The sequence below is a fragment of the Barbus barbus genome (genome assembly GCF_936440315.1).
Source record: "Barbus barbus genome assembly, chromosome: 3".
Classification (NCBI taxonomy): Eukaryota; Metazoa; Chordata; class Actinopteri; order Cypriniformes; family Cyprinidae; genus Barbus; species Barbus barbus.
Genome location: NC_136731.1, coordinates 38,475,538 through 38,488,971, shown reverse-complemented (window position 1 = coordinate 38,488,971; position 13,434 = coordinate 38,475,538). Strand labels below are relative to the sequence as shown.

The 13,434-nt window shown below is 40.4% G+C and overlaps 1 protein-coding gene across 1 annotated transcript; it reads left to right on the top strand.

Annotated features, from left to right (window-relative positions):
- The first annotated feature begins 317 nt into the window (after window positions 1–317).
- Window positions 318–13,396, top strand: LOC306850275 (RUN domain-containing protein 3A-like). The gene is made up of 11 exons (XM_079385819.1): window positions 318–674; window positions 9,303–9,418; window positions 9,923–10,056; window positions 10,227–10,312; window positions 10,407–10,496; window positions 10,651–10,731; window positions 10,808–10,973; window positions 11,204–11,361; window positions 11,918–12,037; window positions 12,117–12,217; window positions 12,420–13,396. Exons 1-11 carry the CDS (start codon window positions 451–453, stop codon window positions 12,560–12,562), a joined length of 1,419 nt encoding a protein of 472 aa, XP_079241945.1. The 5' UTR covers window positions 318–450; the 3' UTR covers window positions 12,563–13,396.
- The last annotated feature ends 38 nt before the right edge of the window (window positions 13,397–13,434 follow it).

The following is a 13,434-nucleotide window of genomic DNA, read 5'->3' as shown; positions in this document are numbered from 1 at the left end:
CTAAGATAACCCACCTTCTTGCAAATAAAAATATATTGAATATAAATACCACACATTCTGTCTTGCCATACATTTCGTACATTTTCTGGCAAGTGTGACTATAGTGTTTAACCATAGCAAACTGGTTGGTACAGTGTTTAGTTACAGGCTTTAGTTTTGACAAAGAAAATAAAGATTTAGCTGATACTAATTTGTATCAATATGATTAATTTGAACCACCGCACAACGTTTTAACTCTTTAAATCATTAAAATAACCAGCAGGAACTTCTCCACATTCATATTCCTGACCGCTGTTGATGTTATTATTTCAGTAGGTTTATTATTATCATCAGCATCTGAAGTCGTGTGCGTGTGCGCGCGCGCGTTCCGACCTTCTCTGAATGCCTGCTGGTTATATTGCACTTGAGTTGTCTTGAGAGACACCTTGTGAAAGCGCAAGCATTCAGAGGATGTCTCTTTGTGCCCCTGTCGCCCAGCGGGAGTGGACACACAGCGGCAGCGCGGCGGAAGGAGGGAGGGGTCTGAACCGCGCCGGGAAACTAGAGGCTCGATGCAGCCTCTGCCGAATGAAGTCAGACTGTTTCCAGACCGCAATGGCTATGGGTCTAACGCCGAAGAAATCCTCTTCTAGAAACATCGGTGTGGAGCGCAAGAATCTCATCACCGTCTGCAGGTAGTTTTATTGCATGACACACGGCGAACCGCTTTCCACGACAAGAAGCGTGTTTTCAGTAGCTTGTAATATACCAATGCCTAGGTAATTAAAACATCAGGTATATTTTTAATTGCATTTTAAATTATATATTTTATTAACTAGAACACATGTCATAGGATATAGCATCTTTTTATTCACTTTTTTTGTTTTGCGTAAAAGCATAATATTTGAAGATGAGGCCCTTTAAGGACGTCGGCCCCTTATTTCATACCAGCACCCATGACGTCATTACATCCATCCAACCATTTTCGTGCTGTGCACTACAATATGACACAGCCTTTTACAAAAATGCTTTTTTTTTGTTAAATAAGGATGGGTTTGGTCAAATAATTTAAATGAAAATTTAAAGACAACACTAATAAACATCATGCATTAGCACTAATTTGAACTCTATGTATGTGTTAAAGTCAACATAAAAAATCAAAATTTGACCCTATTTACTTCTTAATGCACGCTCCTGTTCTTTTGTGCATGATTCATCATCAGTGCATGGAATATTTTCTCTTCATCTTTTAAATAACCTTTTTTTCCCCTGATGTCACTTAGTCCATACAGGCTATTGGATGTTGTTAACCAATAGCCAAATAGATATCATGTTGATTTCCCTTGCATTTACTGTAAATAATAATAATTAAAATGTCAAATGCAAATCTCATTGAGTTTTTAACAAACTGTGTAAGCATTAATTTTCCGTATTATTTTATTGATCGCCAAATCCCACTAGAATGAATGTATTGTCAACTTTGTTTCATTTGCATCATTCATTCAGCATGCCAGTGAATAAGTCAGTTTACTAAATAAATCTCATCTGAACCTCAGTAATTAGGAGTTTACAGATGCTTCATCAAATCAGATACTGAAAGCCGTTACACAGCTTAAATATAAAGTTTTTTTTATTGGTATCGATAGTTCCATGAAGAATCTTTAATGTCCATAGAACCTTTCAAATGCAGAAAAGGTTCTTTGTAGTCAAAAAATGTTCTTTATATTTTTAATATGTGACCCTGGAGCACAAAACCAGTCTGAAGTCGCTGGGGTATATTTGTAGCAATAACCAACAATACATTGTATGGGTCAAAATTATCAATTTTTCTTTTATGCCAAAAATCAATAAGTAAAAATCATATTCCATGAAGATAAATTTCCTACTGTAAATATATCAAAACTTATTTTTCAATATGCATTTATGCAATAGCAATATGAGATTTTCCAATAGTTGTATCGCAGCCAAATATTGTCCGATCCTAACAAACCATTCATCAATGAAAAGCTTATTTGATCAGCTTGCAGGTGATGTATAAATCTCAATTCCACAAAATTGAACCTTATGACTGGTTTTGTGGTCCAGGGTCACAAATGTTCTTCAAAATGGTTCATTTAAGGTTCTTTTGGGAACTAAAAATGGTTCTTCTATGGCATCATTGCAAAAACACCCTTTAGCCTTTATTTTTAAGAGAGTATGTTTTCTTCCTTATCAGGTGATCCACATCATAAAGATCTTGACGTTATGGTGCACCGGTCATTGCATTCAAAGATTTGAGTGTCTCAATCCAATGCCACTTATTTGTACGTTTGCAATGCTGCGTGCACATTTTGTCCCAGCACACTGTGTAGTGTGCGTTGGTGAGTCATGTCTGAAGCGTATGAGGCACACACTGAATTCCATCGCTGCATTCTGTTCTGCAGGGCTGTGTGGGACTGCACCAAAGCTGCACTTTACCGGTTGGTTGGTACAGCACATTAAGTGGGTATTGAATAATTCATGTTTGGGGGCGCCCCAGGCATAGGCCATGTACAGTTGCTGAATGGACACAGAACACTGTCACTCCTGTTGGGACAGCGGCACCATTGTTTTGTCATAATGGAAATGCAGTCAAAGAGATTATTGTGATGTGGTGAGCTGTTGTGACATAATCATCCCCATCTCTTTGCCTGTAGTAAATAAGAATATGCGTTCTATAAGGGTTCATATTAATTCTCCAGAAAAAAAAATGGATTATATATGGAGAACAAAATGAAAATAGTTCTTCATTAATGTCAGCACATATTTATTAAACATACAGCACCGTGGTTAGAACCAAACTTTCCAAGGTTCTACCATCTGGATGGCATAATGTAGGAATTGTTAAACACATGAAACACATGCTATGCTATGCAGAGAAATGAACAAGAAAGAATTACAAAAATGGACTTCAGACCTCACAGATTATTATAAACACAAAGACGCTTTTGTTGAAAAGGGCAGGGGCCTTTCTCCACTTCCCACATCTCTCGTATGGCCATGCCAGAGCTGTTTTAAACATTAAACGACAAGTTACACAGGACGAAGGACTTGACAAAAAAAGAAAAAAAATTTGAATCTTAATTAATGGCTGCTAGCAAAGAAATCTCAAACACTGCTTAATTGGATCGTGATTAGCTCAGATTACTTGGTGCTCTGAGAGACACAGCTAAAAGCTCCCATGCTTCTCTCATGTGTCTGTATTTCTCTGGTACATTGAGATCAGGAGACCATTACGTTTATTTCCTTCACTCTCAATCATCAAACCCTCACTCCCATTGTCAAGTCTTTCAGTCCACAGTGAGATGCCCATTAATGAAAGTTGTTGTTCAGTCTTCAGGTTGAAATGGTCAGGGACATGTTTGAATTTGGCCCCTAAATCACACTGGGCAGTGTAGTCTTCATATTAGTTGATCAAAACTGGAAATCAGGAGCAAATCTAACCAATATAGTTCTCTAAAGCATCTTTGTTGGAACTGAGAGCTGTTGACATTGTGGAGAAGGGTTCTGACCAACAGAAACATGGTTATTTTCACTCCCCATAATCTACCCACTTATCTCAAAGCTGAGTTTGTTCTGCTCTAAGATCGAAACATTAGTGATCTTGCATTTCTGCTGCTTTTTTCAATGGTTACACATACAGTCTGGATCACTGACATGCTATAACTATAGACAGTCACACAGTTTCGGTTTTAACAATCAGACTAGACAAATGTCAGTTTCAATGTAAGGACACTCGAAATACGTTTACGTGTTTGTCGGGTGGTTTTTACCAATGGGATACCTCGAATGCACTGTAAGAACCATGAGATCTGTAATAGTGAATGGCAGTAACATCATCATTGATAAAGGGCAAGTTTAAGACATGATGCAGTGTAGGGCATGGTGACTGCCTCCCAGGTCAAAGTTGAGAGATAAGAGTTCCAGCGGTCAAAGAAAGGCTCTTGTTGCTGTCCCCATGTCTTGGCTTTCCAGTTTATCTCATCTCCTTGAGAAAGTTTTCCAGACAGCTGAAGCTAGTAGTGTAAAGGTGAGGACTCTGCAAGGATGAGCATTGGAATTCATTGTCAGTCTTTGTATAGAACAACCAACAGCTTTAGTTTTGTGAATGACTTTTCATCTGAAATGGTATACAGAAGTCACTGTAGTTGATGTCTTATGGGACATTTTTTTTTAAAAAGGACATCGTTGTCTTGATAATGTGTTCTACATTAAATGAGCTGTTCTCTATTTCACTTAAAGGTGCTGAGGATCAGTGTTATACAGACATTTTTAAAAGGTTTGGAATTGGGTATCAATTGCCGTGTTTTCATCTCCGTCCTTAAGATCTAGTTCTCTGACCATCTGATTTGAACATGTCAAAATCTTATTTATTTTACCAAACATGTCTTGGCACCAGCTCAGCAACCTCTGACTGGTTCTTCCATGATCAACTTTAACTTCTGAGGCTGAATGCACAAATACACAATCATTTTCACTTACTTAGCTTCCCAGCACATACCTAACCCACTGAACTATCCTCCAGTTATAGTAAGAAATTTATATTGTTGTCTGTAAGATGTCACAATCATTTGAATTCATATGAACTTTTAAAAAGTATTTTCAATTTGCAGTCTCTCTGCAGGGATTTTTGCTGATTGGATGGAAAGGGTGGGAAAGCTTAACCAGAATTAGCAGACAATGTTGGTACTGCCTACAAAAAGGGTGAGGGAAGGGGTTGAAAGAAGTATATTAAAAAGTTCAAAACAGAGAGTGGGAGGGAGATTGTGAGAGTGAAAGGATGATTGGTCAGGCTGGGGAGAGGAGGGCCAGAACAGGGAAATAGGGATGATTGATGGAAAGGGTATTGGAGAGAGAACCAAAGCATAACCAGAAAGAAGGAGGTACAAAAACAATCTGGAGTTATAATCAGTAATCTGTAGGCTTTAAATGCTGAGAACAATCCAGACCTGGGAGGTTGTTCATTGCATCTATTTAAAGGTGCCTTGAAAAAAATTTACAAAATCTCAAGAACAAGTGCTAAGAAGTAATATTTCATAGAAGGGTCTGGCTTTTTGGCCTGTTACCAAAGTGGGCGAGTCCAAGGACACAAAAGCCATTTGTTAAGTGGCTGTACGTTTGTTTTTCAGTGTCAAATCGTACCAAGACAGTTTTGCTGCCACATTTCTCTATTAGCATTTTAGCCCTCACCCTGCTGACCCTCAGAGACTTGTACATCTTAATATTTACATTTACTCATTGTAGAGTTGTCAAACTTTGTCATATCCTTGTGTGTTTCACTGCTCTTGTGACCAGGCATAGTGTCCAATCAAGGTATTTGGTTGGCTGGTGTTGGGAGTTATCCTTCCTGCAATGATTAGCATTGTTCTTGGGGCGTGGGATTGCCCACCTCTTGGTTTATTCGTAGAATCAAAGAGAAAATCAAAACTCAAGAATGTTTGTTGTTTAAAGTATCCGAATCTAACTGGGTTGTCATTACAGTTGCACAAATTTTGCTCTGGTCAAATGATGAACCAATGAAACAGCCACAATCCATCAACTACAGCTGACTAAACTGAAATCCAAGCTGGCAAGATCAGTGATCCTTGTAGAACCTTGGAATATTGATGTAACATAATGAAATATGTTAATTAGCACCATTTAAATTGTTACACATAAGTAATTTTATTACTGCTACAAATAAAAGTCCATGGCATAACCATCATCCTTTGGAGTTGGATTCATTAATTACTAACCTGTATCCAGGATGTATTCCAGAGAAATCTTAGGTAAACAAAAAAAGTGACTTGGTCCAAAAGGTAAAGTTTTTGTTTTGAATGGCAAAAATTATTCAAGATGCAATAACTTATCTCCACAGAAGGTACGCTCTGATGATGATGATGATGATGATGATGATGTTTCCTCAGCAGTTGGTGATACATGCCTATGTTGTATTTGTTCCCAGCTTGGTGAATCTGTCCCCCCATCCCACTCTCAGCACCCTCCCCAAAGATTCGGCCTTACTCCCTGTTAAAGAGTCTTCCTCTTGGGCATAAAAGCCTTTCGGAAGGACGTAGTCTTGGTGCCTCGGCTGAAGGAGGCACCACCCATGGAGATCTTCGTCTTGCCACTGGTGATGGTGGAAGAGCCCAGGGATGTTGTGCTCTTCCCGCGGGAGATAGAAGAGTTTCCCATCATGAGCTTGGTCTTGTCTCTCTTGATCGATGTGGTCCCCAGGTTGAGGGCCGTCTTGCCCTCTGTGAAACTGGTGTTACCCATGGCGGAACCGAAGGTGGCGGCGGAGAAGCTCCAGGAGGTCTCCTCCAGCACCCAGCCTAGATGACCTGACCTGGAGCACGTTCAGGGTTAAATTTTCTCAAATCTCCCTTGGGAATCTTCTGCCCTCCTGATTCTACAGGATGAGGTGATGATGGCTCATGGCGTGCCCTGGCAGCAACGCATCCCAACGCACACAGACAGTGTCTGGCTGAGTGTGACAGTCCAAACAGCTAGTGACGAGATGGGGCCAGAATGCTAAGCGTGGTGAGAGCAATCCCCATGCAGCATAAAGCCCCTGTTGAGTAGTATAACGTGGGCTCCGCAAGGCCACATACCTCCCCTGTGTGCCGTGAATGGACAGAGGCTGCCGTAGGAGGCCTTAGTTCTATCTGGGGGCAGAGGGGACAGTAGACTGCATTGTCCCGTCACTAAAGCAAGGCACTGAAGAACACATTGTTGAGGGACACAATTGGTGGTGACATCACTCAGTTCCGTGGCATTGTGCTTCCCTAGAACTGCAATCCAATGTTATACTGTACATGGCTTCTGAGAAAGGTATCGTGTTGACGGACAATCACAGATTACTGAGACTCAAGGGTGTGGTCTGCTTTCATGAGTTTATGTTATGTCAGACCTCCAAAATGGATAGTCAAATTAGTTATCTTCAAAGCATTGTGTTCTGTTCTGTTCTGTCCAGTTGTGAAAATGAAAACATTTCCTATATAGCCAGTTCTTGAGATGCTTGCTTATTGTGCAAGCTACTAGGTAAAGCCAGGTTCATACTGTAAGATTTTAGCTTGTTAATAAATCTAAAACGGACAAAGTCTGAGCACTTCTACCAGCTGTCGATGAAATGACTGGGACCAAAGTCTTGGCTATGATTGCACAGTCTGACATAAAAGAAACATTACAGTGCACTGTGGCTTTTACCTAAGATCTGATTTGGTTCACATTGTATATTTTGACAAGCAGTGTGTGCCCAGTTTAAGGATAATGAAAATTATATGAATATAATGAAAAATGAATATAATGAAAATAACCCTCTGAAATATTTTAAAGATAGACACATTAAACAATGTTTTAACCATTTCAAAGGTCTATTTATTGACAATTCTGATTTAATTCATTGTTATACTGGTTGGTTTATGCTACATTTAATGTAAGATTAAGAAGTAAAAGAATGAACGATGCACATTTTAATTGTCAGGCTATGGTTGAAGTTAAAACCTTTTACTATGACTTGGTTAGTCCACTCAAATGATACAATTCCACTTGCGAAACAGAAACTCAGATCTGGATTCAGGATCATTATTCAACTTCGACACTCTTCTGCATGTGAACAACAATAACAGCCCTTTTGTGGCAGTGCCCACCCTCACACATGCATGCATGTTCTCTTCATTAAAACTAGATTGGTGTCTAATCTCTGAACATGTTCTCTCAGACATATTGTTATCTTAAAATCAACTGTATTCTCTTTCAGTGACAAAGACTTCATGCTCAGTTCCAAGCCAATTTTAGATACACTTACACTTCATTTTGCATCTAGAATGCATTTGTGTGCGATTCTAGAGCAAGCTGGCAAACACTTGCATCTTACAATACATCCAACCTGCTTAAACGCTCTACAAAGTTAATCTTTGTGGACACACATACACGTATACTGTACATATACTGTTTGTAGTTACATTTGTCTTTAAGTCACAGATGAAAATCCCAGTAGAGATTCCATTGCGTCTCTTTGCCTCTTTTGAGGGAAGTCTTAACTACAGTGACAGACTTCTCCCCTTTACTTAAAGTGGCCTTGCTCAAAGAACTAGTAGTCTCTCCGTGAGTGATTGTAGTTGTACCCACCACAAACGCAGTCTCTCCCTTCCTCAGTTTGGTCTTGCTCCTCGAAAGAACCGTCTTCCCCCATGAGATGGCCTTCTTGCTTTTCATGAGTTTGAGTTTCCCTTTTGTAAAGCAGGTCTTTCTCAGTAAAAGAAAAGCCTTGGCTTTTGAGTCGTCCTCTTGCTGTGTATCAGTTGTCTCGTCCTTCTCGGTGCTCTTTCTTGCTTTTGAAGTCTTGGTCTTTGTTTCAGCGTTTGTGGATCCCCTTTCCATCTACTTGGTCCGGCGTTTGGGCATGAGGGCCTTGCGGAAGGAGGTTGTAGTTTTGCCTCGGCTGAAGTTCGCTCTGCCCAGGGAGATGGTGGTCTTGCCTCTGGTTATAGTAGATTCGCCCATAGAGGTAGTGGTGACCCCACGGGTGATTGAAGACTTGCCCATGGTGATGGAAGTCTTGCCCCGGGCTATTGAAGAGCCGCCCACAGACAGGGCAGTCTTCCCTTCCGTAATACTGGTGTTCCCCATGAAGGCATGTAGGTCGTCAGGTTTTCGGACTCTCAGTTCTCTCTCTGTTTTCTCTACCCTTTGAGTGGGCTAGAGTCCTAGCATACCAGCGCCTTGCAGGTTTGACTGTTCTGGGAGAAAACTGTACATGGTATCGGGACAGCCCTAAATAGATCACACCACCAATTCAGCAAGTGGGTGGGTGGGGAAAGTGAGCGTGTTAGGATACAAGGGAGATTCGCTCACTATACTGTTGCTTTTAAAAAAACAACAACAGGCGCAGAGGATGGAATGGAACCCAGGCGAGGACAAAGGTCTCCACGCCAACAAGTAGCATAGAGCTGTTGGCAGGGGCACAAGGACTCCAATTGTGATGGCAGGAGTGGTAACGTGAATATGGCATCAAAAGGGCATTGTCTAGCACACAAGACAATTGGGATTGACCTCAGCAGTCCGCTGTGGCGCCGCTCCTGAAAAACGCCTGTCTTTACATCAGCCAGAATGGCAGCGTTGAGCAGGGCCTGCACCGATGCTAGCGTTTGTCTGTCTGTAAGATGCAAATCATACTGTTAGCAAAGTGTGGTATTTAATCACTGCATGGTTTTGTTTTTCTGATGAATTTGGACTTTCCAAATCAGATATGTTATGTAGCATATCTAGATACCTACATTTACTATATATTGCCTCTCTGTTACTCTCTCTTTCTTTCTCAGGTTCTCTGTGAAGACGTTGTTGGAAAAGTACACTGCAGAGCCTATTGATGACTCATCGGAGGAGTTCATCAACTTTGCGGCAATTTTGGAGCACATCCTCAGTCATCGTTTCAAAGGTATATAATTAAACAACTTTTCCCTATCAATTAACAGGCGATCTGACTAATCATAACGCAGAATCCACCATTTTGTCCGACTAACAAATTAGACAGGAGAATATAGATTAACTTCGGTGGACTTAAACTTGAAAAATGGTGTGTATTGACGTCTTTCCGTGGTTGAAATAAAATACCTTCTGATATTCATTCATGTTTATTCCATGATTTAACTAGTAAATATGAAAAGATGATCAGTTCATGTGCCGCTTGAGCTGAGGCGCTACAGTGATCTGTCATGACACATAAAATTTCTTTCAAAAATGACGAAATTTGTTTCCTACCAGAAATAACCTGCTCCGTCTTGTTTGTCAGTGTGTTGTCAGTTTCCTCTTTGCTCCGCGATGTATTTTTCACTGTGTGAGAGCATGATGTGTGGCGTGAGAACATGCAGGGCTTGCGAAGGGTCAATTCCCAATGTGTGTTGGTACTCGTAATAATCTGTGGGGATTTTTATATTATCAGGTCCAGGTGGTTGGTTCAGTTCAGATGGACAGATGAGTTTCTGGGACTATATCCGTCTGGCCTGCAGTAAAGTCCACAACAACTGCATCAGTAGCATTGAGAGCATTGAGAACATTAGCACTTCACGAGCAAAGGCAAGATATCTTCAAGCACTCTATCTTTACCCTCCTGAGATGATTAGCATAGCATGTGTTTTATTTTGGATGCTGGTCCCCACAATGGGATGCTGGTGTGCTGATTTATTCCATCCTGCTTCACTAGCAAAGCTTTATTTATAACTGTTTACTCTCTCGTTGTCTAACAGGGACGAGCATGGATTCGTGTAGCTTTGATGGAGAAGCGTTTGTCTGAATATGTAGCCACTGCGTTAAGATTCACTCGGACAACCAGGTTATAACTCTGCTCTCTTTCCAATGAGTTTGACAGCTGTCTTTATAATTTCAAAGTAATTTAATAGATTTGTAAATCTATATTTGCGTTGCAGGAGATTTTATGATGATGGTGCCATAATGCTAAGGGAGGAGGCTACCGTTCTGACGGGGATGCTAATTGGACTCAGTGCCATTGACTTCAGGTAAAAACATTGCATTCATGCTCACAACTCACAAATTACACTTACTTAAGCATGAATGTGTTTTTTCAGGAATGTAATTTCTTTGCCACTAGTGGCACTAATTAGAATAGTGTGATATGATACTGACTGTTTGTCTTTTTTTTGCCGCCATTAGTTTCTGTCTAAAAGGAGAAGTATTGGATGGAAAGACACCTGCAGTGATCGACTACACACCTTACCTGAAGTTCACCCAGAGGTAGGTTTTCATTTGCTGACAAAACACAAATCCTAAACCTTATAGTAGCCTTTTAATATCATTACTGCCTCTGCAGCTATGACTACCTGAGCGATGAAGAAGACCGCCGCAGTGTGGACAGCAGTGCCAGTGATGAGAGTGTAGCTGAGCATCCTTACATTCCTTTGGTCACAGACGAAGAGACCTGGAGCAACAAATGCCGAAAGATGGAGCAAAGATTCAAGATCGTCTATGCCCAAAAGGTATTGGGAGCTTTTGACTTCCAGTCACTGGGTGATTTTGTTGACCATGTTCACTACTGAAAAATCCATCTTAACTTGGTAGCTGGTTGCTTGCTGGTCCAAGATGCTCTAGCAAGCAACTGATGACCAATTTGGATCAGACAGAAACCAGCTACTATGTTCTAAAACACAGCTGATTAAAGCAGAAAATGTGCATTCAAATACTAATCCATAAATCCCTGTAATTTTAGGGTTATTTAGAGGAATTGGTCCGCTTGAGGGAATCCCAGCTGAAAAATGTAGAAACCGAGAACAAGCGGCTTGATGCTAAACTAGAGGAACTACAGGTCCAGAATCAACAGGAGAAGAAAGAACTGGAGGCCATTATACTGGAGCTACAAGCACAACTGTATGCACACACACACTATCACATACTCTGCATTTGTGTCAACTAGAGTCCTAGTGAAAAATAAATATGCTAAAATGTAATTGAAATACATTTATTGCATGCTAAGTATACTACTAATACATCTAATAAAATACCCTGCATTTAGACTAGTATGCTTAGAGTCTGCTTTGGAATTGGAACAACTAATTTTGTATTTAAAGTGCTGAGGTCCAACTAAAGATACACTGAAGTATTTGATTGTGCTAAAGTGGAACTATTGCAAGTATACTTCAGGTATACTTTAAATATCTTGCATTTAAAGACGGATATTACTCAAAGATTGTATAGTCCTCATCAATAGTGATATTAAAACACATTTTATGCTTAATATTAAGAAATGTGCGTCGTGCACAAGTAGTACGCTGAATAAAGTTGAATTATAATTTTTATATCAGTAAGTCTCGAGCGATATGTTAGTAAATATGTCAATAGATTTGAACTATACTTAGGATGAAATAAATGTATTACTTTTTTGCTAAGGAAGCCTCTAATGGCTTTATTCTGGTATTTTGTGCAGCACTGGCATCATTCCTTGTGAGTCCTCTCATTTGGTAAAAGGACTGTGTATTCCACTCATTAACCAATGGACAACTGCACAAGCCGCCAAGAAACAAGGAAATGTAAAGCTGTTCCGTCGGTAAGCACTGACTCTAAATTTGAAGACCCACCGGAAAGCACCACTCAGTCTAGTCATAAAATGATGTGTTTGGGTTTAGGAGAAGTTTTCACAGTTTGGACCTCTCAGTTGATGTGAGTTTGAACTCTGACTCTCAGAAGGAAGACGGCAATCAGAATGGAGACACAGCTTGGTCAGCAGGTAAAAACAGACAGATTAACACACAATACAATCATGTCTGAATACTGATTACTAATTAATGTTCCTCTTCTCTTCTCTTCTCTTCTCTCCTCTCCTCTCCTCTCCTCTCCTCTCCTCTCCTCTCCTCTCCTCTCCTCTCCTCTCCTCTCCTCTCCTCTCCTCTCCTCTCCTCTCCTCTCCTCTCCTCTCCTCTCCTCTTCAGCTAAAGACAACACTCCATCTATGCTCGGTTTATGTGGTTCTTTGGCTTCTCTACCCAGCTGTAAGTCACTGGCAAGTCTCAAGTCCAGTGAGTATTTGGTCAACATCAGCACAGAGCCAAGTCCTGCCCTGTCTCCCAGCTAGGGGGCGCCGAATTCCGACCAACAAGACACTGTCAGTCTCAGCTGCACTTTCCTCCAACAAACATCACAACTGTCCTACCAACATCCTTCAAAGATCCCAATGAGCTGAAACAATGTATTAAATATACAAGGTGTTTTATCTGAGTTTGGTTTTTGTGAAGTGTGAGATCTTAAAAATCCATGAATAACCTTATCTTATTTTCCTATCTTTACTTGGCAATTTGTTATTCACTCTTGTCTTCCACTCTTCAGTACAGTCTTCATCAGCATGTTTGAGTGTCTGTAACATTCCCTGAGCCTGATATTAGAGCCCAAAGGCACAGCAGCTTATCTCTGTTAGCGCTGAACCCATTAGTCCTTGAATTCCCAGCACCAGAGGCACAAGTAGATCAAAGTGATACACAAAACTCAAGACTAGGCAGTTATTCAGTATACATTATTCATCTAAAATGAACATGAACATACAGAGTGGCACATCTGGTCATGTTACCCACAGCCAAATTTCTAATTTAGATGTATTACCTTATTCATATGCTTATTGTGAGAGACCACGGAAGGAAGTGGACAAAAGCTGTTGCCTGCATCTGCATGTGAAATGTGCTTTATTCAGGCTGTAATTGCCTCCGCTGACTTGATGTACTTGCTCCTTTGACAGTTATATGATGTGATTGGAAGTAGCTGCAAGTGTCGTCGGCTAAATTCAAATCTTTTGTCATATTCCTCTTATTGGTGTTGCTTCATTTCTTGTTTCTTCAGTTACATCATTGTATATTTTGTTATGCGGTGGCAGTGCTCTGCAGTTTTGAATTGTAATAAATGATTCTTTTGTTATGTCAACTCAGACTTGTTTGTATGGATATTTCAAAGCATATA

Excerpts from the sequence above, each read along its gene's own strand:
- LOC306850275 (XM_079385819.1), top strand. The coding sequence starts at position 451 with ATGTCTCTTTGTGCCCCTGTCGCCCAGCGGGAGTGGACACACAGCGGC. Across the intron at positions 10,057-10,226 it reads TTAGCACTTCACGAGCAAAG|GGACGAGCATGGATTCGTGT; the intron begins GCAAGATATCTT and ends GTTGTCTAACAG. Across the intron at positions 11,362-11,917 it reads CTGGAGCTACAAGCACAACT|CACTGGCATCATTCCTTGTG; the intron begins GTATGCACACAC and ends TATTTTGTGCAG.